We start from the raw sequence: 26447 nt of genomic DNA, 5'->3' as shown, positions 1-26447 counted from the left end.
TTTTCTGTAAGCAAATTCCTAATGGTTAGTAAAAACTGCTTTGATAACAGGTATATATTGTTTTGCTTAGAATTTCTTATTTACTTGCAGCATGAAATGATACTGTGGTTATTTAACATAGTAATGCTTACTTCTCAGGATGTAGATGATTCTTTTCTAGTTTTTTCTTTAGTAAACCTTAGTCCTTGGAATATAAAGCTGAAATTATTAGGAGAGCTAATGTGACTCTGTAGCCAAAACTCCAAAACAAATAACATTAATTGTCAAGAGCAAAAAAAGGGAAAATGAAGTTGGATTTACTACCACATTGTGAGATATGAGATTTTTATGTTTCTCTTAGAGAAAAAGTTTGTTTCCTAGGAAAAGACTGATACACTGGAACATGAACTGAGAAGAGAAGTTGAGGATCTGAAACTTCGTCTTCAGATGGCAGCAGATCATTATAAAGAAAAATTCAAGGAATGCCAAAGGCTCCAAAAACAAATAAATAAACTTTCAGATCAATCGGTAAGTGTAATTCATCATAGTAAAATAATTCCTTCATCATTATTTTTGTTTGAAAATCAGACTTATAATATTGTACCTTTTGAATATAATTTCTCTCTGCTTTATGTCACATTATTGGCCCAATGTTGTTGTGATACATTTTTTTAAAAATTGGTAATTTTTATTTGTTGGAGAAATAAAATGTTCTCTTGTAACATTTAGTCAGTAAAGGGATGTGTGTAACTTTTAGACTTTAACCCTTAAGACAGCAATAGCTTTATGGACTTCCAGGATTTATTTATAAGATACATAGTTACTTAAGGGGAAGGATAGATGTGCAACTCATTTAACAGTTGATTGTTAACAATTTTGAATAGGCTAATAGCAATAGTGTCTTCACAAAGAAAATTGGGAGTCAGCAGAAAGTGAATGATGCCTCAATAAACACAGACCCAGCTGCGACTGCCTCTACTGTAGATGTAAAGCCACTGCCTTCTACAGGTAGAAATCTTTTAGACTTTTTGTATAAAGTGTTCTGCCTTGAAAAATATTTATGCTTGTTTATACTGCCTCTTTCATGGGTAAGAATTTTAGGGAGCTTGTAAAAAATTCTTGTAAGTCAGGGATTGAGGCAAAGGGAAAGTAAGGTCTAAAAGTCATCCATGTGGATAAATATACAAAATATGAATGTAAACTCATGTTTATCTTTGTGAGCACGTTCTCAAGTGCTAATTAGATGAGCTGGTGTTTTTAAGTGCAAATGCTTATAGTATTTAGTCTGTAGGAAAAGAGCTAAGAATTGAAATTTTAATTTTAGCTAGCTAAAATAGCAAATTTAAAAAATAATTTTTAATTAATATTTCCCTAAATGTGTGGACTTTTGAACCATTTATGGCACTTTAATTGTATAGTTCTGTGGAGGGAAACTTAAAAATCCCTTTAGTTCTATTCACATTTCTTTCTTGCCTTGTTTTTGTTTTGTTTTGGCTGCTTCAGGTCATTAGAGTACTTTCCTTGTTAGTACACCTGTTGGTGGATAAGTTAAAATTTTTATTAGCTTATTAACTTTTAGAACGGATTAGAGAGACATAATGAGTACATGAACACATGAAAATTTAAATTAACTCGAGGTTTTCACTTTTCCTAGTGTCTTTTTTTCACCTTATGTTAAAGATGACACAATAACAAAAATAAATGCTGGAGTATATTAAAGTATATTTAATTGTGTAATGTTTGGGGCACTTGATGTTTTAGACTTAATAAATGTAAGTTTTGTATACTATTAAATGTTTAGATTCAGCTGCTGTGGAAATAGGATCCTGCCTTTCATTTCTATACGGTATTAATAGAAGTACCAAGAAAGGTGTTATATTGACTTAAGACTTACTGAATAGTATGAAGGATTAGAAAAATGGCTTAAAATCTTTTCTCAAAGAATGTGGCTTTCCTATATATCTTATATAATAAATATATAAAGAACAATTTTTGTGGCATTTTAGAATATTTTTAGCTAGCAGTTTTTTTTCTTTATTGAATGTGAACTTGATTCTAGCCAAACTATAGTGAGATTCTCATCTAATGTTTATATTGTTCCTTCTTTGTTTACTTAGTGTATGAATAGATGGTTTTGAATAAATGTTTTAAAATAAATGTTTCTCTCCTTTAGGATTCCATTTATTTCACAGTATACTGACCTTCAAGTCAGAAAGCTAATATACGGAGCAAAGTAATTTTTAGTAATCTCATTTTCTGCCTTGTTACAGCTGAGACAGATTTTGACAATCTAACTAAGGGACAAGTCTCTGAAATGACCAAAGAAATTGCTGACAAAACAGAAAAATATAATAAATGTAAACAACTCTTGCAGGTAAACTAATTCCTTGTAAGGAAGAGATTTATCAAATGTAATGGCTTAGCTTATCTTTGTTGTTTTGATTGGGTACCCCAGAGTTTGTTTCTTTGTCTTGTTTTTTAAGGGGGGTTGCGGGAGGTGGCTCTAGGACACACGGGCTCCAGTAGTTGCAGGACATAAGCTCTGCAGTTGCAGCGCATGGGCTTAGTTGTTCTGAGAGCTTCCTGCACCAGGGATCAAACTGGTGTCTCCTGCATTTGCAGGGGGATTCTTTACCACTGAGCCGCCAGGGAAGTTTCTTTACCCTTGTATCCTGATGTTTAGTTTCACTTTTGAAGTGGGGGGTGTTCTGTGTACCTATTCATGTAGGCATGTGTGTAAAATCATGATCTAGGGAATTCCATGGTGTCCAGTGGATTAGGTCTTGGTGCTTTCACTGCTGTGGGCGTGGGTTCGATCTGCGGTTGAGGTACTAAGATCCTGCAAATGTTACATTGTAGGGGTGGGTGGGGAAATCGTGATTGTTTTCTGTTCCCCTAATATCCTTCTCTTGATAATGGGCAAGGGATTAATTGATGTTGGATGTTGTCTGTCTTCTAAGGATATATGAAAAATCTCTGAACTGCATAAAAGGAAAGTACTCTTTTTTTCTATATATACTGTAATAATAGCAAAGACTTTCACCACATCCTAAAATGAATAGATTTGTAAAGTGGGGAAAGGGAATGTTAACCAAGTGAATGGTTGCCTTTACTATTATTTATTTTGATTCTATTAAACTGTAATAGTAAAACATTTAAATTTTGCAATTGTCCTAGTAGCATTCACTCTGGAGTATATAAAGGACAAAGGGAAAATGCTTCTCATTTGTATCTGATTTGGGGAAGGGAGGAAAAGGTGTTTTGTGTAGTATGTGGTTTTCGTTTGTTCAGTTAAATATTTTTTTCTGTGTTTGTTTCTCTGTACATGTGGAGAGGCAAGGGGTAATTTTTAGAGCCGTGGAATGAAGTTCACATATTAGCCCAACGTTACTATAGTAATTGGGCTTCCCAGGTAGTAGTAAAGAACCCACCTACCAATGCAGGAGATATAAGAGAGACGGTTCGGTCCATGGGTCAGGAAGATCTGAAGGGGAGGACTTGGCGACCCACTCCAGTATTCTTGCCTGGAGAATCCCATGGACAGAGGAGCCTGGTGGGCTATAGTCCATAGGGTCACAAAGAGTCAGACAGGACTGAAATGACTTAACACACTACAGTAATTAATGTAAAATATTTTATGTTACAATCTTAATAATAGTTTAATGTAATCCTTAATAAGACTTTAAGCTGAGCATTTTTGTTGCTTCAGAAGATCCTTTTGTAGAGGATTGATTACCCTTGAGGTCAAAATAGTTGTTTATAAGGGACTAAACTATTTTTCAGTAAATTTTGGATGAATATTTTAAAAAACCTCAAAACTTGTGTGTTGTAGTACAATTGAAATTCAGTAAACTGCACATATTTAAAGTTTGCAGTTTGTTTAGTTTTGCTATATTTATAGTTGTGGAGCTATCACAGTGTCATGCTAATGAACATTTCCACTACCTTCAAATCTTTTTTGTACCCTTTTGCAACTCATTGCTCCCTCTTTCCCCTTTCCTGGGAATCCATTGGCTTGCTTTCTGCCACTGTAGCTTAGCCTACCTTTTGTACAGTTTCTATAAATGGAATCATATGTACGTTCTTCTTTTCCTGCCCCCTTTCATCACAGTTATTTTGAGACTTATTTATATAGTTGCCTATTATTGGTAGTTGATTCCTTTTTATTATGAGAGTTCATTTTTTTGCCATTTAAAAAATTGTTTTCATCTTATTATTGAGTTGTGTTCTTTATTCCAGATACAAATCCTTTGATATGTGTGATTTTATCCCAGTCTGTGGCTTGCCTTTTTATTTCCTTAATGGTGTTTTTGGAGAAGGAAATGGTAACCCACTCCAGTACTCTTGCCTGGAAAATTCCATGGATGGAGGAGCCTGGTAGGCTACAGTCCATGGGGTCGCAAAGAGTCGGACATGACTGAGCGACTTCTTTCACTTTCTGTAGTTCCTTTTGGAGAAGGAAGTGGCAAACAACTCTAGTGTTCTTGCCTGGAGAATCCCAGGGACGGGGGAGCCTAGTGGGCTGCCGTCTATGGGGTTGCAAAGAGTTGGACACGACTAAGCAACTAACACACACACAGTGGTGTTTTTAGAAAAAGTTTTAGTTTTGCTGAAGTATAGATTCTTAATTTATTCTTTATGTATTGTTCTTATTTTCTAAGAAAAAATTTACTAACTGAACTTGTAATGATTTTTTTCTTGTCTTCTGTTAAGTTTTGTAGTCTTAGAGTCTTTTAAGCCTGTTATTTGTGAATGGTGAGTTGTGGTACATATAGTAAGAATATTCAGTTGATCCAGCATTATTTGTTGAAAAGACTTTTTCTCTATTGAATTGCTCAAAGCATAAAGCATATTTCTTTCTTTTTTAATTAAAAAATTTTTTTAATTGACTGTGCTGTGAGGCTTGTGGGATCTTAGTTCCCTTACCAGGGAGTGAACCATGTCCCTTGCAGTGGAAGCACAGAGCCCCAGCCACTGGACCACTAGGGAATTTTTAGCATAAGGCATATTAAACTTTTTTTTCCTTACACAAAACACTCAAAATGAAATTGGCCAAGTTACCTTTTCATCTTGTTTTAAAACTCTTTTCCTTTAACATTCTAAGTTGTAGAGAAGAGCGGTGTTTAAGAAATCTACCTAGGGATTGTCTTGGTCAGGAAACCCCAATTAATATCTGAAAACAGTGGCATTATAAATATGTGATTTTTATTACCTTCTGGGCTTCCCAGGTTGCACTAGTGGTAAAGAGCCCACCTGCCAGTACAGGAGACATAAGAAATGCAGGTTCAGTACCTGGGTTGGCAAGATTGCCTGGAGGAGGGCATGGTAACCTACTCCAATATTCTTGCCTAGGGAATCCTATGGACAGAGGAGCCCGGTGGGCTACAGTCCAAAGGGTCACAAGGCGTAGGGCACAATTGAAGCAACTTAGCATGCATACATGCTTGCTTTACCTCCTTTGCAAAAGTAATCTATGTTTATTGTGATATCTTAGGCATTATGGAAATAAAGAATAACGATGGTGAAAAAAATACCATTATGATCCTGATCCCCAGAAATAAGAGCTATTAATAGTTTGGTTTATTGAATTCCCTGGCAGTCCATAGGACTCTGACCTTTTACTACTGAGGGCCACGTTTCAATCCCTGGTCGGGGAACTAAGATTGTTCCCACAAGCTGTGCAATGCAACCAAAAAAATTATGTTTTTGTTTATCTTTTTCTACATAGATATCATATAAAACTGTTAAACAACTTTTGAAGCAAAAATGGAATTATACTGTATATTCTGTTTTGGAACTTGATCTTTTCAATTAACATATCTTGTTATTTTTCCTTGTAATTTGTATATCCATTTGTTCTTTTTCAGTAAATACATTCTGTTCCATTGTATGAATATAAAATGATTTATCCAGTCTTATACTGACAGACATTTTGGTTATTTCAATTTTTATACCTTTACTATAGTGTTATAGTAAACATTCAGCCTAAATATGTTTGTATAGATATTGGCTGTATATGGATTTAAAATCTTTTGGTAATTACACTAATTTCATTTAGGATGAGAAAACAAAATGCAATAAATATGCTGATGAACTTGCAAAAATGGAGCTGAAATGGAAAGAACAAGTGAAAATTGCTGAAAACATAAAACTAGAACTAGCTGAAGTAGTGGACAATTACAAAGTAAGCTTAATATTTATATAACTTGATACTTCTGTTACTTGTGAAAAGTGATACTTCTGAAAAGTGCTGTCTATAATTTAGTCAGTCTAAAGTTTTAACATGGGTAACTGAAATAGCATTTTCATAATATAGATAAATATGTACTATGTAGTTATGTTGAATATAGTTCATTAACTGTGAACTGAGAAAGTGGTTACCCATATGCATTGTGCTTGTGGCTTTCATTTTGTGTATTCATATGGACATGACTGAAGCAATTTAACACTAGCAACATGGCTATTAAAATTGTATCTCTAAATCATGCTTAGATTTTAAGATGAAAAGTGATTATGTCATAATCCTTGTTCACTTAAAATGGTGTGTGAAATTATTCTAGAGCTTTGGTGTTTTTCTGGGAGTATAATAAGATATGATCAGTAATCTTAAAAATTTATGTAAAGGTTTGAAAATTTTTAACCAAAATATGTTACTTCTGATCATTAATAATTATGCAGGCAGATTCTTTACTGTCTGAGCCATTAGGGAAGCCCAAGCAATACAGTCTTAATTAAGAAGACTATTTTTGCTGAGGTAACATTAGGCAACAAACAAGACTGATTGGTAAATGATGTTTGTAAAAATGTTGGGAAAAAAATCAGTAGGCTGTCTAATTAAGTAGAAAAATATTTTCCCTCTAAATAAAGTATAATCTTATATTTTAAGGCCTGTGCATGTGTGTATACTTTGCATTTTGTGGGTGTATGATTAAAGGCCTAGAAGTTCTACGTGATTTAAATTTGCTCTGTCATAGCTAATTGTACCTGTAATCTAATTTTTAAATACAGCACTCTTAAAGACCAAAAGTTACTTTGTTTGAGGTGGTACATTATAGGCTAAGGTAATTTTAATGGTGGTCAGTTTCTGTTTTTTAAATTTATTTATTTTTAATTGAAGGGTAATTGCTTTATACAGTATTGTGTTGGTTTCTGCTGTCCATCAGCGTGAATCAGCCATAGGTATACTGCTGGTACTTTTTTATCTTCATCTGCTATCAGAATGAAAATTTGAAACTTCTTTCATAAGGTTGTTACTGTATTTGGGATCCCTGTGGGTATTGTTTTTATTGCCTGGCAACTTCCCTTATTGTTAAAAAGTGTGAATACTGAATTTATACAGAACAAAATATTTTTGCAGATTGGGAAAATGATTTAATAAATATTTATCAAAACCTGTTATATATAAAGCACTGTGTTAGTTGTTATGTGTTTGGTCTTGTTCAGTTGATCAGTCATGTCTGACTCTTTGCAACCCCATGGACTGCAGTACACCAGGCTTCCCTATCCTTCACCATATCCTGGAGTTTGCTCAAACTCATGTCCATTGAGTGATGCCATCCAACCATCTAATCCTCTGTTGTCCTCGTCTCCTGCCTTCAATTTTTCCCAGCATCAGGGTCTTTTCAAATGAGTCAGCTCTTCGCATCATGTGGCCAAAGTATTGGAGTTTCAGCTTCATCATCAGTCCTTCCAATGAATATTCAGGACTGATTTCCTTTAGGATTGACTGGTTTGATCTCCTGCAGTCCAAGGGACTCTCAAGAGTCTTCTCCAACACCACAGTTCAAAAGCATCAATTCTTCAGCACTCAGCTTTGTTTATGGTCCAACTCTCACATCCAAACATGACTACTGGAAAAACCATAGCTTTGACTATATGGATCTTTGTTGGCTAAGTAATGTCTCTGCTTTTTCATAGGCTATTTAGGTTTGTCATAGCTTTTCTTCCAAAGAGCAAGCGTCTTTTTAATTTAATGGCTGCAGTCACCACCTGCAGTGATTTTGGAGCCTAAGAAAATAGTCACTGTTTCCATTGTTTCCCCATCTATTTGCCATGAAGTAATGTGGCCAGATGCCATGAGCTTAATGTTTTGAATGTTGAGTTTTAAGCCAGCTTTTTCACTCTTCTCTTTCACCTTCATCAAGAGGCTCTTTAGTTCCTCTTCACTTTCTGCCGACAGAGAGGTATCATCTGCCTATCTGAGGTTACTGATATTTCTCCCGGCAATCTTGATTCCAGCTTGTGCTTCATCCAGCCTGGTATTTCGCATGATGTACTCTGCATTATGTGGGTGATCATATAAAAATGACACAATGCTATGCTTATAGAGTTTATAATCTAGTAGGAGTTGCTAGACGTGAAATAGTGATACGATTCTTTCACATTCATGACCTAGGTAATCACCTTTCAAACCCATGGGAAGCTAAATAATATTTTTATTTTATGAATAATAAATTAATGATAAAAATCAATGTTCAGATAAAATGCCATATTCATGGCTGTACAACTGGTAAAGGCGCTTGATTTTTTTTTGTTTAGTGCCCTGCCTATTATTTTGTGCTGTTTAGACACAAACATCCATGAGCCAGGGTAAAGTGTGATGAAGTTCTACATAAACTACAAGTCTAAGTATGTTAGGGCTGTTTCCAATGGAATATTTAGGAGTTAGACATTATGGAGAAACTAGACCTGTGAATACACAGATGAACTGTACAAAAAAGGTTTTAATGGCCCAGGTAACCATGATGGTGTGGTCTTACCTAGAGCCAGACATCCTGGAGTGTGAAGTCAAGTGGGCCTTAGGAAGCATTACTATGGACAAAGCTAGTGGAGGTGATGGAATTCCAGCTGAGGTATTTCAAATCCTAAAAGATGATGTTGTTAAAGTGCTGCACTCATTATGCCACCAAATTTGGAAAACTCAGCAGTGGCCACAGGACTGGAAAAGGTCAGCTTTCATTCCAGTCCCAAAGAAGGGCAATGCCAAAGAATGTTCAAACTACTGTGCAAATGTACTCATTTCACATGCTATCAAGGTAATGCTCAAAGTCCTTCAAAGTAGGCTTCAACAGTAAGTGAATGGAGAACTTCCAGATATGCAGGCTGGATTTAGAAAAGACAGAAGAACCAGAGATCAAATTGCCAAAATTCGTTGGATCATGGAGAAAGCAAGGAAATTCCAGAAAAATATCTGCTTCACTGACTACGCTAAAGCCTTTGTGTGGATCACAACAAACTGTGGGAAATTCTTGAAGAGATGGGAATACCAGACCATCTTATCTGACTGCTGAGAAACCTATATGCAAATCAAGAAGCAACAAAACCAGACATGAAACAACAGATTGGTTCAAAATTGTTAAGGAGTACTTCAAGGCTATACATTGCTACCCTGCTTATTTAACTTCTGTGCAGAGTACATCAAGGGAAATGCCAGACTGGGTGAAGCTCAAGCTGAAATCAAGATTTCCAAGAGAAATATCAGTAACCTCAGATATGCAGATGACACCTCCCTATTGACAGAAAGTGAGAAGGAACTAAAAGGCCTCTTAATGAAGGTTAAAAAGGAGAGTGAAAGCTGGCTTAAAACCAACATTCAAAAAACTAGGGTCATGGCATCCGGTCCCATCACTTCATGGCAAACAGATGGGGAAACAGTGGCAACAGTAACAGATTTTATTTTCTTGGACTCCAAAATCATTGCAGACAGTGACTGAAGCTATGAAAATAAAAGATGCTTGCTCCTTGGAAGAAAAGCTATGACAAACTTAGACTATTAAAAAGCGGAAACATCATTTTGCTGACAAAGGTCCATCTAGTCAAAGCTATGGTTTTCCCAGTAGTCATGTAAGGATGTGAGAATTGGACCATAAAGAAAGCTGAGTGCTGAAGAATTGATGGTTTCAAACTGTGGTGTTGGAGAAGCCTCTTGAGAGTCCTTTGGACATCAAACAAATCAATCCTAAAGGGAATCAACCCTGAATATTCATTGGAAGGACTTATGCTGAAGCTTCAATACTTTGGTCACCTGATGCGAAGAACCAACTCATTTGAAAAGACCCTGATGCTGGGAAGGATTGAAGGCAGGAGGAGAAGGGGTGACAGAGGATCAGATGGTTGGATGGCATAACCGACTCAATGGACATGAGTTTGAGCAAACTCCAGGAGATGGTGAAGGATAGGGAAGCCTGGTATACTGCAGTCCATGGGGTTGCAAAGAGTTGGACACAGTTGACTGAACAACAACAACAAAAACCTGTCAAAGACCATACGGGAAGGGAGGATAATAAACAAATGGCGAAAGAAAGGAGCATCTTTCTAACAGATGGAAAAGAATTAATTCAGGTTTGGAGGTCAGAAGTAGAGAGCATAATCTGGGAGCTGTAACAGTCTTGAGTAATAGTAATAGGTCTTTAATATCTGTAATATCTGTGATGGAGCAGATCACTGTGAAAGATAGGTTGAATCCAGATTTTAACTGTTTGGAATGTGGGTGCTATTTGCTGTTAAATATTTTCTAGGAGAAAAAGAGACCCAACCAGAGTGGGTCTTAATGAAAATAATTTGCTAGCGTGGAGAGGATTTACAGGTGGGAAGAATTTTTGAAGGTAAGAAAATTAGGTATAGATATGCTTAGAATGAGTTGATAAAGGACCACCTCTTTTGGGTACCTTCCCCAATCGTCATCCATTGAATTTATCAAGGAAAGCTCTGAACCTTAGGAAAGAACGCATGTGGCACATAAGTTAATATTTGTGATTTAGTCATATGACCATGATAGTTGAAGGCATAGAAGAAAGCGAGTTTTCTGAAAATTCAGAGAGAAGAAACCAAAGAAGAAACTGCAGAATACTTGTAATTGTGAAGAAGTGTACTTTAAAAAAGAGCATTAGAGAATGACAGTGTTGGTACCATTTCATGAAAGCCAGGAGAGAAGTTTTAAGAGTGAGGCACATTCATAAAAAATGACAAGTAATTCAGGGACTTCCCTGACAGTCTAGTGGCTAGGACTCTGCATTACCACTGCAGGACGTGCAGGTTCAGTCCCTCATCAAGGATCTAGGTTCCTGCATACTGCAGAGTGGCAAAATAAGAATAATAAAGTAATCTTGAAACACATCAGAAAAACAGTAGTGACAAGTTCAGAGATATCAAAGAATAAGATCCAGCTCTTGAAGGGTAAAGAGAGGGTAGATGATGAAAAATAATAATGATCATTTCTTTCTGTCCTCAGCTTCAGTTGGCAGAGAAAGAAAAAGAGATAAGTGGTCTAACTTCATATTGGGAAAACCTCTCCAGGGAGAAGGTACTGAATAATGTCCTTGAAAAATTTCATACGACACTGAATGTGATAATACAGCTTTTTGAAGGGACATAACAGTTTACAGTTATATGAGGGTAATTTTTTCTTTTTAAGTTAAATGAAGAAAAGACAAACAGGTAGAAAATGCTTTTTAGTTTTATAATATTTTAAAAATATTTTGATAGAAAAATGCTTAAGTGTCGAAACTTAGTTTGACTTCTGTTACATAGTTTGGATTTAACGAATTTTGGTTTTCTTTTGTAATAGGAAACATTTTAGGAGCTGTTTAATGATTTCTAGCATAACCTGACCTTCAGACAGTGCATACGTTTATAATATAAAATGTACTGTAATGCAACATTTCTCACAGTAGGGTCTAAAGGGTCATGTTATGAATGATAAAAGACACTCCTATCACTGAGAAAATTCCACAAGTTTTAGGAGGTCAGTGCCAGGAATTGGGGACAAGACCAAAAATATTTTTTATGTTACAGTATGCATTTATGTATGTATGTATGTAGTTATGTATGTACAATCTTTGCTCTGTGTCTTTGGGGTTGGTTTCTGGAGCCCCCTCTCAGGATGCCAGAATCCAAGGATGCTGAAGTCTCTTATGTGAAATGGTGTAGTACCACTGGCCCTGAGTATCCATGCATTCTGCATTGGCTGATTCGGAGGGCCAATTGTATTTTCAGTTTATATTTGGGTATTTATATTCACCTGTGTGTTCATCTAATCTGATATTACTAGATATCGTTTTCCTAATTGGTACTCATCAATATGAGCTCCTTTTAGTAGTGTGATAAGAATTTTTTGCTGTTCACGTAGTACCAGATTTGGTCAGTGGGAACACTTTCAAACTGGTCCCTGGTATGCCCCAATATCAAAAGGATGGTGTTGGTTTTTTGAGCACTTAATTTTTTTCTAGCATTGCAAGATATTCTCATATGTTTATTTCACCACTCATCTTTGGAGTTGGCCATGTTTTATAAGAAAGAATCTGAAATTAACTTCTCCAAGGAGTTCTGGTTGCTTATTATTGGGAAATGCTGTTTAGAACACAGAATTCAGGCCCTGTGTATCTTCATTATTCCTGGTGCCCATTGCTTCTGGATCCTTTCAGTGCCAGAGCTGAGAAAGGTTTGTATTTTAGATATTGTGAATTCTAGTCCAATTCAACTAGTTCTTCCTCGCTTTTTTTTTTTTAAGGCATTTTTAATAGAAGTTATTGCAGTAATTTCATCTAGCTACAGAGTGATTATCAGGATGAGGATGTTGGTTGTGTTGTTGTTCTTGTTTTGCCATGCCATCTGGCTTGCAGGATCTTAGTTTCCCAATCAGGGATCAAACCCAGGCCCTGGCAGTGGAATGGTAAAATCCTAACCACTAGATGGCCAGGGAAATCCTCATTGTCTTCCTTAATTCCTATTTATACACCTTGTCTTCAGTGAGAATCCTGTGCCCAACGGAGTCAGCACATTTAATCTATTTGGTAGTTCCAGCATCTCACATAAAACAGTTTCAAAACTGCTAGAGCTATATCCATTAAGACAAGGAAACCTGTTAAGAGTAGAATTCAATTCAAGATTGCTTGCAATTCTTCCCTCCCCACCCCATCCCTGGGTTGTCAGTATATTGTGTTTGATTGTTATTCGCTTTAGTTCTCTCTCCCTCACCCTCTCATCCTCCTCCCTACCCTCAGTACATGGTAATATAAAATGACAGGTGGGTTAAAAAGATTTCTGCAAATGAACAATGGGTTGCGCTCTGTGTGCTTAGTTGCTCAGTCATGTCCAACTCTCTGCAGACCCTTAAACTGTAGCCCTCCAGGCTCCTCTGTCTATGTTTTCCAGGCAAGAATACTGGAGTTAGGTTTCATATTCCAGGGGATCTTCCCTACCTAGGGAGTGAACCCATGTCTCTTGTGTCTCCTACATTGGCAGGTGGATTCTTTACCACTAGTGCCACCTGGGAAGCCCTAAATGGTGGATTGAAGCTAATAAAACAATAGGAGCACAAATGAAGAGTAAGAAAACAATTTTTTATTTCGGGTATGAGTTTTGGTCAAGTGTATTTCAAAGTTAAAGCAATGATGACCTAATTAGATTTGACAGGAAGTTGACAAAATATGTATTTCAAATGCTGAAGACCACTTTGTGAAATATGAATTTACTTAAGTAATTTTTGGTAAGAAACCCAACTCCTAAGTGTATTTTGTGCTTGGAGTTACTAGCTAATGTTGGAGAGAAGCAGATAAGATACTTTATTTTTATACATTTTACATATATGAAATATGTTTCATATATAAAAATATAACACAAAATTATATATTTACATATAGAATATATTTTATAGTTTTGTAGTTTCATATATGATAGTGAAAGTGCTGAATGGTTATAACCATCTGTACATTTTGCTGAGTAACAAATGGCTCAAATCACAGAAAATAATATATAGTGACTTATTAATTATGCTGCAGTTTAAATAATCTTGCAAGACTGCAATCAGCCGGTTAGATGGGGCTCTGTCACCTCAGTAAAGACCTACTTCTGAGCTCACTTGTTGCTGGGATTCGTTCCTTGGGGGTTGTTCGATAAGGGCCATACTTCGTACTCTGCCATTTTCCAATCTTCCGTGAGGTCACTCCTGTCCTCTCTTTTTTTATTCCTCTTCCCTCTGCTCTGTGTTTGACAGATTATTCAAACCACAGGCAGGTAACCTTTAAAAATGTAAAGTTGACACTTTCCTTGCTTGAAGACCCTTATGGGCCTCCCATGTACTTGTGCATTTAAGATAAATGACAAAATTCTTTTTTGTGCTGTGTGGCTTGCAGGATCTTAGTTCCCTGACCAGCGATTGAACCCACACCCTTGACAGTGAAACCATGGAGTCCTAACCACTGGACTACCAGGGGGTCCCTCCAAAATTCTTAGTATAGATTATAATCTTTTATATGACTAGGCTCTCTCTCTAGACCCATTTTAAGCCACAGTTTGTTTGATTCTCTATTGTAGAATTCCTCTCGGTAGTAGTTCTGAGTCTTAAGCTTGCATCAGAATCATCTGTATGATTTGTTAAAGCACAACTTTCTGGGTTCTACAAATCAGAGTTTCTGATTTGTAGGTCAGGGATAGGGCTTGAGATTTGCATTTCTGACAAGTTGCTGCTGATGGTGCTGGTCTGGAGACTGCACTTTGAGAACTGTTATAGTCACTCAGGCCTTAAAACTCATGAGTTGCTTTCTTGTTTCAGGGCCCTTGTTCATGTACTTTGCCAAGAATATTCTTGCCTACAATTCTTTGGTAGTGAACTTTAAACTAGGGATGTCCCGGAAGAATTTAAACATATATAAGAAGAGGATAATGTAATGAACTCTGTTGTATTTTTCACCCAGCAATCAACAGATATTACTTTATGGCCATCTTACCTGTTCAATCATTTCCCTTCTGTCTTAACCCAGTGGTATTTTTTTCAAGTATATCCCCAAATTTTTAAATATTTTCTTCTAAATATTTAAGTACTCCTACTACTCTTTGACTAATGCTTAAAGTCTCAGGTTAAATGACTCTTCTTCACAGAGGCCTTCTTCAACCTCTCATTCTCAATTAGGGATTTCTTTGGAGGGAATGATACTAAAGCTGAAACTCTAGTACTTTGACCACCTCATTCAAAGAGTTCACTCATTGGAAAAGACTCTGATGCTGGGAGGGATTGGGGGCAGGAGGAGAAGGGGACGACAGAGGATGAGATGGCTGGATGGCATCACTGACTCGATGGACGTGAGTCTGAGTGAACTCTGGGAGTTGGTGATGGACAGGGAGGCCTGGCATGCTGCGATTCATGGGGTCGCAAAGAGTCGGACACGACTGAGCGAATGATCTGATCTGATCTGATTAAACTTACACCTGGGAACTATACTTTTACTAATACTTATTTCTGTACGTATTTCTCTTAATTAAAACTCCCTTCACTTAATTATAAGATCCATGAAGACAGGAATTATGTCTGTTTTATTCACCATTGTATTTGTAGTCTCTACTCCAGTATTCTGGCCTGGAGAATTCCATGGACTGTATAGTCCATGGGGTCGCAAAGAGTTGGACATGACTGAGTGACTTTCACTCATAGTGTTTGATAATTTGAAGTTAAATATTTGTTGAATGACTAAACAAATTAATGTTAATGGGTCAAACATAATTTATAGCATTTGCTTATAAAAACATTTGGTAAAAGAAATGTACTGGCATCAGCAGTTTTATTATCTGTTAATACCCTACCGTGTCAGGAATGCAATTAGAAGTAGGCCAGTTTGCTTTCTACTTCCTGTCTTCTTGAGTTACTCTTAATTTTCCTGCTGGTGACACTATAGTTTTATATTACTTTTAAAGAGTGCATTTATAAGAATTTTTGTTTGCTATTTCTGCAACTTGCTTAATGTTTGTCTTTTCCCAGTGTTTTTTTAGAACCCTTACTCCTCTATAAGGTTAGGATTAAATCCTTTTCCTTCAGCACTGAAACCTAAATCCAAACAGTGCCTGGGATAAACCAAATGATCATTAAGCATTAGTTGAGTGAGAAAATGAAAAAAAAAAAGATGAATCATCATCTAACAGAATGTGTATTTTACTTATTTTGTTTCCTGTCCATCTTCCCTGCTCTAGAGACAGACTTCACATGAGCAGGAATTTTTGTATGTTTTGGTTGTACCTGAATCTCTAGTGCCTGAAGAGCAGTGCCTGCCACATATTAGATGCTTAATAAATATTTATTGAACATTGTTGTTGTTCAGTCACCCAATTGTGTCAGACTTTGTGACCCCATGGACTGCAGCACACCAGACCTCTCTTTCCCTCACCATCTCCCAAAGTTTGCCCAAGTTCATGTCCATTGCATTAGCAATGCCATCCAGCCATCGCCACCTTCTTCTGCCCTCCATCTTTCCCAGCATCAGGGACTTTCCCAGTGAGTCAGCTGTTCATATCAGATGACCAAAATACTAGGGCTTCAACTTCAGCATTAGCCCTTCCAGTTAGTATTCAGGGTTGATTTCCCTTAAGATTGGTTTGATCTTCTTACTGTCCAGGGGCCTCTCCAGCACCATGGTTTGAAGGCATCAATTCTTTGGCGCTCTGCCTTCTTTACGGTCCAGCTCTCCCAACCATACGTTACCACTGGGAAGACCATGGCCTTGACTATGTGGACCTTGCTGGCAGAGTAATGTCTCTGGTTTTCAGCACACTATCTATGTTTGTCATAGCTTTCCTGCCAAGAAGCAAACGTCTTCTGACTTCACAGCTGCAGTCACCATCCACAGTGATTTGAGAGCACGAGGAAATCTGTCACTGCTTCCCCCTTTTCCCCATCTGTTTGCCATGAAGTAATGGGGCTGGATGCCATGATCTTGGAGATGGCAATGGCAACCTACTCCAGTACTCTTGCCTGGAAAATCCCATGGACGGAGGAGCCTGGTGGGCTTCAGTCTATAGGGTCATGAAGAGTTGGACATGACTGAGCAACTTCACTTTTCACTTTCATGCATTGGAGAAAGAAATGGCAACCCACTCCAGTGTTCTTGCCTGGAGAATCCCAGGGATGGCGGAGCCTGGTGGGCTGCTGTCTGTGGGGTCACACAGAGTCGGACACGACTGAAGCGACTTAGCAGCAGCAGCAGCCATGATCTTAGTTTTTTTAATATTTGACTTTAAGCCGACTCTTTCACTCTTCTCCTTCACCCATCAAGAGGCTCTTCAGTTTCTCTTCACTTTCTGCCACTAGAGTGGTATCATCTGTGTATCTGAGGTTATTGATGTTTCTCCTGCCTATCTTGATTCCAGCTTGTAACTCATCCGGCTTGGCATTTCTCATGATGTTCTCAGTGTATGGATTAAACAAACAGGGTAACAGCAGACAGCCCTGTCGTACTCCTTTCTCAACCTTGAATGAATCAGTTGTTCCATACAGGGTTCTAACTGTTGCTTCTTGACCTGCATACAGGTTTCTTAGGAGACAGGTAAGATGCTTTGGTATTCCCATGTCTTTAAGAGCTTTCCACGGTTTATTATGGTCTACACAGTCAAGGGCTTTGGCATAGTTGATGAAACAGAGGTAGATGTCTTTTTGGAATTCCATGGCTTTCTCTATGATCCAGTGAATGTTAGCAATTTGATGTCTGGTTCCTCTTTCTCAATAACATAGTTATTGAACATACGTGTGAATAAAAATTCATTGTTTTTTAGAGTAGCTTGCTCTCTAGTATCATAAAAAATATATTTTAAAAGTAACTTTTAATAGTGTGAAGTAATTTCGTATATCTTACTTAGGAACTCTACCAATTTAAATTTATTTAGAAGTTTAATATATCTTAAAATATCTTCGGTCATTCCAAAAACCACTGCTTATTATTTACCATTTTCATACTGTTTCAGATATTCTGTATAACCCCCTTACTAGAAATTTGAAAAGGGAAAAGAAATAAAGCAGAAAGAACAGTGGCAAAGGATGATAAAAATGATGGTGGAAAGTATTTTATTGACTATTACCAGAGAAAAAATTAAAAATATCTTTAAAATAAAACTGTTTCAAAATGTTCTTTAATATCAGGTATCTGACTAGCAATTTTTCTGAATTTCATTTCATATTACCAGATGATCTGCTTCCTTTTTGAGACTGGAAGAGTAATATTTGTATTATAGATACAAATGATTAACGGAGAAGGCAATGGCACCCCACTCCAGTACTCTTGCCTGGAAAATCCCATGGACAGAGGAGCCTAGGCTTCAGTCCATGGGGTCGTGAAGAGTCAGACACAACTGAGCGACTTCACTTTCACTTTTCACTTTCATGCATTGGAGAAGGAAATGGCAACCTACTCCAGTGTTCTTGCCTGGAGAATCTCAGGGATGGTGGAGCCTGGTGGGCTGCCGTCTGTGGGGTCGCACAGAGTCAGATGCGACTGAAGCGACTTAGCAGCAGCAGCAGCATAAATGATTAATGGAAGTTGTCTCAAGTAAATCTGTGATTTTTGTGGGTGACAAAGGCTACAGTTTGTGCACAGCACAGTGCAACTGCTGCAGTGTTTTTTACCTGCATTCATAATTGAAGAAAATGATAAATTTAAGTTAGAAGTTAGTGAAAAGATGCAGTTTTTTTTTCTAAGTTCATGCATATCCTGAATTCTAAACATAAATCGTTTGGAGGGGAGTGGGTGCATTGTGAATATAAATTTAAGACTCTTCTCTAAGTTAACAGTTCAGTCTTCTGATTTGCCAAACAGCCCAATCAGAACAATTTTGTCCATGTTCCTATATTTTGTTTAGCCTGCCTCCATTTTCCCCCATGAGGAATCAAAGCTGCTTATTACTCCTGTTCTTACCCTCATATTATTTGCAGAGGATTTATTGCATCTTTGATCATAAAGGAGTGGAGTATGAGCCGAGAGTAAACTCTTTATTAGATTGAAATTCTCTATGATATTCCTTGACTGTGTTAGTGCATGTATAAATCTTTTGATGAAACCCTGACTTCATTTAACTAGTTTATTGTTTGCTTATAGAAAAATAGTCCTTTAAATTGATTTGTACTTATATAGAAGTATTTTCTCATGTCTAACTCTTTTGTTGCTTTCATGCCTTTCCCCCCCTCTTTTCTTGAATCATCTTTGAAATATTTTTAAAATTTACTCTCTCCCTTTTTCTCTGTTCACATTGTCACTTTCACATCCTGAATCACTACAGCAGTGTGAATGGGGTTTTTGATTGGCAGGAGATGAGGGAACATCCATTGAGGGCCTGCTATGTTTTAAACAATCCCCTTATTTCTCAGTGGTCCTCTGAGGCCTGCAGAAGGTAAGTTCCTCAGGGTTATTTGTACTGGAGCTGACAAGCAAATTCTGGTCTGATTCCAGTCCACCATGTCATGCTGCCTCCCTAATTGTTTGTATTGAAGTGTGCTCGCTATAGTTTGCTAGATTAACCTTACTAAGAACTATTTCATGGTGGTGTTGCTGTTCAGGATCTGATAGGCCCATTGTAGTGAGTGGTGTAGGTCTTAAACTGTATGACAGATCTGGCATATTGCCCTTGAGCTGTGTTTTTAGGTATATTTCTTCTACTTTTAAAATGAATCCTGTGTTCTAGGTAAGTCATTCACTTACCAGTCCTGCATTATGTTGTATTTCTTATGCCTTCTTTACTCTTTTCACGTGCTTCAGTTCAGTTCAGTCGCTCAGTCATGTCCAACTCTTTGCGACCCCATGAATCGCAGCATGCCAGGCCTCCCTGTCTATCACTGACTCCCGGAGTTCAGCCAGACTCACGTCCATCGAGTCAGTGATGCCATCCAGCCATTTCATCCTCTGTCGTCCCCTTCTCCTCCTGCCCCCAATCCCTCCCAGCATCAGAGTCTTTTCCAATGAGTCAACTCTTCGCATGAGGTGGCCAAAGTATTGGAGTTTCAGCTTCAGCATCATTCCTTCCAAAGAAATCCCAGGGCTGATCTCCTTTAGAATGGACTGGTTGGATCTCCTTGCAGTCCAAGGGACTCTCAAGAGTTTTCTCCAACACCACAGTTCAAAAGCATCAATTCTTTGGCACTCAGCCGTCTTCACAGTCCAACTCTCACATCCATACATGACCACAGGAAAAACCATAGCCTTGACTAGACGAACCTTTGTTGGCAAAGTAATGTCTCTGCTTTTCAATATGCTATGAAAAGCATATCTAGGTTGGTCATAACTTTCCTTCCAAGGAGTAAGTGTCTTTTAATTTCATGGCTGCAGTCACCATCCGCAGTGATTTTGGAGCCCAGAAAAATAGTCTGACACTGTTTCCACTGTTTCCCCCATCTGTTTGCCATGAAGTGATGGGACCGGATGCCATAATCTTCGTTTTCTGAATGTTGAGCTTTAAGCCAACTTTTTCACTCTCCACTTCACTTTCATCAGGAGGCTTTCTTTCATCAGGAGGCTTTCACGTGCTTAGGAAGAACTTTTAATTTCCATTTCTCTTCTCAAGCCTAAACTGACTTGCATTTTTCATGTTTACCAATTTTGCTCTCAGGGCTACCCTAGTAACTCAGATGGTCAAGCATCTGCCTGTAATGCAGAAGACCTGGGTTCGATCCCTGCTCCAGGAAGATCTCCGGGAGCAGGAAATGGCAGTCCACTCCAGTATTCTTGCCTGGAGAATTTGGAGGAACTTGGTGGGCTATAGTCCACGGGGCTCACAAAGAGTTGGACATGACTGAGCAACTAACACACAAACTAGTTTTGCTGTCAGTGACTTACTTCATTTTAAGGCCACTTACCCTATTTTAAGGTCACTTTATAGGTAAAAATTTAACAGAGTCTCATCTCAAGTACTCCCAAGGGTTGACAGTCAGCAAAACCAGCTAAATATTACTTTACAGATGAAAATTTTTATCCTCACATCCTTTGTTAATATTTTCGGTTGATTTTATTTTTTTAAACCGCTCTATTGAGGTGCAACTGACATATGATAAAATTCACCCATTTTAAGTGCAATGCAATGAATTTTGGCAAATATATAGTTCTGTAACTAGCATTACATTCAAACTGTAGAATGTTTTATTGCTGCACATATATGTGCTCATATGTACTCAGTTCCTCCAACTACCCCCAGTTCCAGACAACCACTGATCTGCTTTCTTTTACTTTACACTTTCACTTTTTCTAGCATTTCATAAAAATATGATCATACAGAATTTATTCACTCATTGATTATGGACATTAATCCTTTTACTAGCTGATAGACGTTCAAATTATTTCTCATGTTTTGGTTATGATCTAAGACTGCTATGAACATTCTCCTACAAGTTTTTCTGTGGATATGGTTTTCGTTTTTCCTTTTTTGAGTATATACTTAGGAAGGGAATTGCTGGCTTGTGTGGTATGTGTATGTTTTTAAGAAACAAGTTTGTTTTCCAAAGAGGCTGTACCACTTTGCATTCCCACTGCAGTGTATGAGCATTCCAGTTACTAGCCCTTGGTATTGTCAGTTTTTAATTATAGTCATCCTATTGGCTATGTAGGGTTGCCTTGTTACAGTTATAGTTGAATTTCCTGTACTAGGGTTTTCTTACATTATTATTAAATTTCTTAATGTTAACCTTAAAATTTTTCTTTAAATTGAAGTATAGTTGATGTACATTATTGTGTTTTTGGTGTACAGCATAGCGATTCAGTATTTTTGCAGATTATATTCCATTATAGGTTATTACAAGATAATGGATGCCCCTATGCCCCACAGTAAATCCTTGTTGTTTATTTTATATATAATAACTTGCATCTGTAATCTTGTACCCCTAATTTGTCCTTTTCCTTTGGTAACCACAAGTTTTCTATATCTGTGAGTTTGTTTCTTTTTTGTATGTACAGTTGTGCATATTTTTTAGATTCATGTGTATATAAGTGATACCATATAGTATTTATCTTTGACTTATTTCATCAGGTGCTTGCATATACACATACACAGCATCTTAATCCAGTTATCTGTTGATGAGCCTTAGGTTATTTTCATGCATATCTTGGCTATTTTAAATAGTGCTGCTATAAATATTGGGGTGTATATATCTTTTAAGATAATTTTTTTTTTTTTTCCTGAATAATCCTTGATGACTAACTGGTGATGCTCAGTATCTTTTCCTGTGCCCTCAGGCCATTCATATATATTCTTTTGTGAAATGTCTGTTCATATCTTTTACCTAATTTTTTAAATTGGGTTATCTTTTTTGGTTTTTGGTTTGGAGTTTTAAAAAATATATTCCAAATCCAATTTCTTTTGTTAGATATTTTGGAAATACTTTATCCCAATTTGTGGCTCATCTTTTCATTTTTAAAAGAAACTAGCTTTTGAAGAGCAGAAGCTGCTAATTCTGAAGTAGTACAGTTCAGCAATATTTTTCTTAATGGTTCAGGCTATATTTGTCCTATATGGAATTTTTGCCTAACCCAGAGTTACAAAGATTTTTCTCCTATTTTTTCATCTAGTATATTTATATTTTCAGCTCTTAGATTTATGATTTATTTAAAATTCTGTGTATGGAATGACAGTCAAAAATTTTTTATTTATATGCAGATAGCCAGGTTTTGTTTTTTTTTTTAGCATCAGATGTCTAAAAGAATGTGTTTTCCTCCACTGAATTGTATCTTCATCTTTGAAAATTAATTGGCAATGAGTATGGATATATTTTTGGGATCTCTTCTGTTTTATTTATATTAGGGTCAACATACTAAAGTCTACATCTGAATTTGGCTTGTGGTCTGTTTTTGTAAATGAAGTTTTATTAAAGCACATGGCCATGTCCATTCACTTCTAGGTAATTGTCTGTGACAACAGCAGAGATAGATTTGTGTAGCTGTGACAGACTGTGTTCTACGAAGCTGAAATATCTACCATTAGACTCTTTATGGAAAAAGTTTGCCTATGCCTGATCTATTATTTATACTTATGCCCAAATTACTCAGTTGATTACTATAGCTTTTATAATAAGTTTTGAAATCAGATTGTGTAAGTTTTGAGTTTCTGCTTTTTAAAAATGAGCTCTTCAGCACTTCTGTGTTTCCATGTACATTTTAGAATCAAGTTTGTCAATTTATACAAAAACCTGCTGGAATTTTGAATCTGTGAATCAATCTGAGGGGAAATTAATAGTATAAAAATAGGTTTTTCAGCCCATGAATGTGATATATTTCTCCATTTGTTGAGCCTCTCTTCTGTATCTCTCAGTAATGTTTGTGGTCTTTAGTTTATAGACCTTGTACATCTTTTGCTAAATTTATTCCTAAGTATTTAATTTTTATCTATTAATGGTTTTTAAAATAAAAAGAATTTTTAAAATTTCATTTTTCAGTTGTGTGTTGCTGACAATACAGTTGGTTGTTTTTTTTTTTTTATGTTGACCTTATATACTGCAGCCTTGCTAAATTAACTCATTCTCCTAGTTCTGGTAGATTCCTTAGGATTTTCCCACTTCTATGATCATGTCATCTGTTAATAAAGATGGTTTTACTTCTTCCTTTCCAATCTGTCTGCCTTAATCTTAACACTGTTTAGTACCTCCAGTATAATGTTTCATAGAAATGGTTAGCAGACCTTCTTACCTTAATATTTGATCTTAGATAGAATCACTTAGTTTTTTACCATTAAGATTCACTGTTGGTTTTTGTTAACTTCACTTTATTTTTTTTAAACCATAAGTGCATGTTGGGTTTTGTAAAATGTTTCTTTGTAAATTTATTGAAATGATCAGTTTTTCCTTTAGTCTGTGAACATGGTGAATTGCATTGATTTTGGTATGTTAAACTAATTTTGCTTTCTTGTGATAAAATCCACTTGGTCATGATATATTATTTTTTAATATTGAATTTGATTTCTTAAGTTGAGGATTTTTACATTAGTATTGATGAAGGTCTGCAGTTGCAGTCTGCAGTTTTTCTGTAATGTCAATGGTTTGGATATCAGGATAATACTGGCCTTATAAAAGTAAGCTGAGAAAGTGTTTTGGTAAGAGTTTTTTAATCCTATATTAATATAGGATTAATATATTTTTAAAAATGTTTGATAGAATTTACTAGGGAAGTAGTCTGGGTTGATTTTGCTTTATGATTTTTACTAATAGCTAAATTATAAGAGATTTCATAATTTCCCCTCAGCTCAATGAAAAGCGTACTTTAATTGGCACAATTTGAAAATATATATTGGACTTTGCCTTGCTTTCTAGTTCTGTTAAATGTGGAAGGGACATGTATGAGAAGTTGAGAACCAGCATTTCCAACTGTATCCTTTAAATATAATAGGGAAATCATTGTAATATTTTGGCTAAATGTTTAAGCTTTTCTTGTTATAAAATACTCAGTTGCTTTGCTTTTTCACCTTCTTTTTTGTTAATTTTAGGAACATAAAAGAAGTGTAGAAAATCAAGCAGAAAGGAAATTGGAAGGTCAGAATTCCCAAAGTCCTCATCAGATCTCACAGTGTCTCAAAACAAGCTCAGAGAAAAGTGGTCATGTTCCTGCAGTGTCAAATACACAACCAGTTCTGCAGTATGGTAATCCTTATGCAACACCAGAAACAAGAGGTTATTAAAACGTTTTTTGTTGACATTAGCCAAATACGGAGGTGTTTTTTTTTGTTTGTATCTCTGTGGGATTAGAGAACTGTTCTGTTGGTATAATCAACTCTAATAGAAATCTTGTTTTATAACAAGCAGTTTTAACTGGCTTCATCTAGAAGCGATACACCATGAATGAGGAGTCTATTTGCTTATTACACATAGTTTAAAGGTCATTTGGGTTAAAAAGAAAAACATTTTTTGGATACACTAAAATGGTTCTTTATATTCTTTTCATCCTTGCAATAGACAGGGATTCTAATTCTAGGACCAGTTTTTACCCTACCTTTCCAAAATTTTTATTTCAGATGGAGCAGATGGTGCTTTTTACCCAGATGAAATCCAAAGGCCACCTGTGAGAGTACCCTCTTGGGGACTGGAGGATAATGTTGTCTGCAGCCAGCCCGCTCGAAACCTAAGCCGCCCTGATGGTTTAGAAGACCCTGAGGATAGTAAAGTAAATTGAATTTCCATTTTCTGAGCTCGTCTCTTATTTTTGTCCGGTGCAGAGAGTTACGTGTGTGTGGGAAGAGAGAATATGTGTGCTTGTGTGTATACATGCTTGCTTGCTTCATCTTTTTGAATAAGTTTCAGAAGGATATTTTAGGATTTATTTGGAGAATGATCTCAGAATATTGTAGTTATAAGATAGTTTAATCTTTTTCTAAAAATGATGTTCATTATAAATCTTCATTCTCCCAAGAATCATTTTTTATAATTTTATTTTTGTGCTGGGTCTTCGTTGATGTGAAGGCTTTTCTCAAAAAGTGGCACGTAGGTGCTGCTCTCTTGTTGTGGTGCCCAGGCTTCTCATTGTGGGGGCTTCTATTGTTGTAGAGAACGGGCTCCAGGGTACGTGGGCTTCAGTAGCTGCAGCACTTGGGCTCAGTACTCGTGCTTTGTGGGATCTAGAGTACAGGCTCAATAGTTGTGATGCGTGGGTGTAGTTTGTTCTGCAGCATGTGGGATCTTCCTGGATCAGGGATCAAACCTGTGTCTCTTTCATTGGCCGGTGGGTTTTATACCACTGAGCTACCAGGGAAGCCCCCAACATAATTTCATCTTAAAATTTTTTTTAAAAGTTGAGCTGCAGTTGACCTGTAACATACTAGTTTGAGGTGTGCAACATAATGGTATTTGTGTATACTACAAAATAACATAAGTCTAGTTAACGTCCATCATCTACAGTTATAATTTTTTTCTTTGTGATGAGAAGATTTAAGGTCTGCTCTCTTAGCAACTTTCAAATATATAATACATTATTAACTGTAGTCATAGATGGTTTAATCTTAATTATCAGAGTAATTTATATTCTTTTGATTATAGATGTTCTAGATTGGAAGAAGCAAAGTGTTAATGACAATATTATCCTCTGGTGTGCATCTTTTCAGTTTTGCACGTAACTAATATATCCCATTTTAAATTATAAGGTGAACTCTTTGTTATCTTTAGCTTAGAAAGAGGAAGAAGTGTGTGTATCATAGTTTTTTAGAGAAACACTCTTGTAGACATCATTTGTATTTAATCTCGGCAGCACAATACTGATGGACTGATGGTAATTGAATCAGTTTATGTAGCATGACATTCTTTTTTTCATTTAGGAGATTTCTTTACCATTTAATAGATAGACCTTTTTTTTTTTATAGCAGCTCTTGTTGGATTTTCTGTGCATTAAGAATTTAAAAGAAATGCTTTATCGTGCTCTTTGCAAGTACAGTGGTATCATGACCTGTTTCTCATTTAATCTAGTTTGCTGCATTTAATTGCTATTAACCTTTGCAGAAACTGATCAGTGTTCAGACAGGCATGATTTTAGCCCTAGAGCTCAATACCCATAATGGAGAAAAATGTATTTCTCTCTCCTGCCTTTTGGCCTCCTGTGTCCATTACTGGGAATAATTAGGAAAACTGTCAGAACTTTTGTAGCCTATTTGAAGTCTAGAGTATTATCTTACTGCTTTTTCACACCTTCACTTCACATTTTGCATATTTAATCTGATCATTCTTGGCACAGATGTTACATGTGACAAGCCCTTCTCTA

General features: G+C 36.5%; 1 protein-coding gene across 9 annotated transcripts in view; it reads left to right on the top strand.

The window, feature by feature from the left end:
* The window catches only part of TAX1BP1 (Tax1 binding protein 1), an 84085-nt gene that overhangs the window by 46852 nt on the left and 10786 nt on the right, over window positions 1-26447 (top strand). For 5 of the 9 annotated variants that reach the window (XM_005205539.5, XM_059885660.1, NM_001046409.2 and 2 more), the window contains 7 exons: window positions 361-507; window positions 864-987; window positions 2250-2353; window positions 6038-6163; window positions 11210-11281; window positions 24190-24373; window positions 24715-24863. In XM_005205539.5, coding sequence (XP_005205596.1) covers window positions 361-507; window positions 864-987; window positions 2250-2353; window positions 6038-6163; window positions 11210-11281; window positions 24190-24373; window positions 24715-24863 — 906 coding nt within the window. The remainder of the gene's footprint in view (window positions 1-360; window positions 508-863; window positions 988-2249; window positions 2354-6037; window positions 6164-11209; window positions 11282-24189; window positions 24374-24714; window positions 24864-26447) is intronic. The other 4 variants (XM_024990777.2, XM_005205540.5, XM_024990780.2 and 1 more) reach the window with 2 other exon arrangements.

Source organism: Bos taurus, chromosome 4 (assembly GCF_002263795.3).
Source record: "Bos taurus isolate L1 Dominette 01449 registration number 42190680 breed Hereford chromosome 4, ARS-UCD2.0, whole genome shotgun sequence".
Classification (NCBI taxonomy): domain Eukaryota; kingdom Metazoa; phylum Chordata; class Mammalia; order Artiodactyla; family Bovidae; genus Bos; species Bos taurus.
This window is presented reverse-complemented; position numbering and strand designations above follow the sequence as displayed.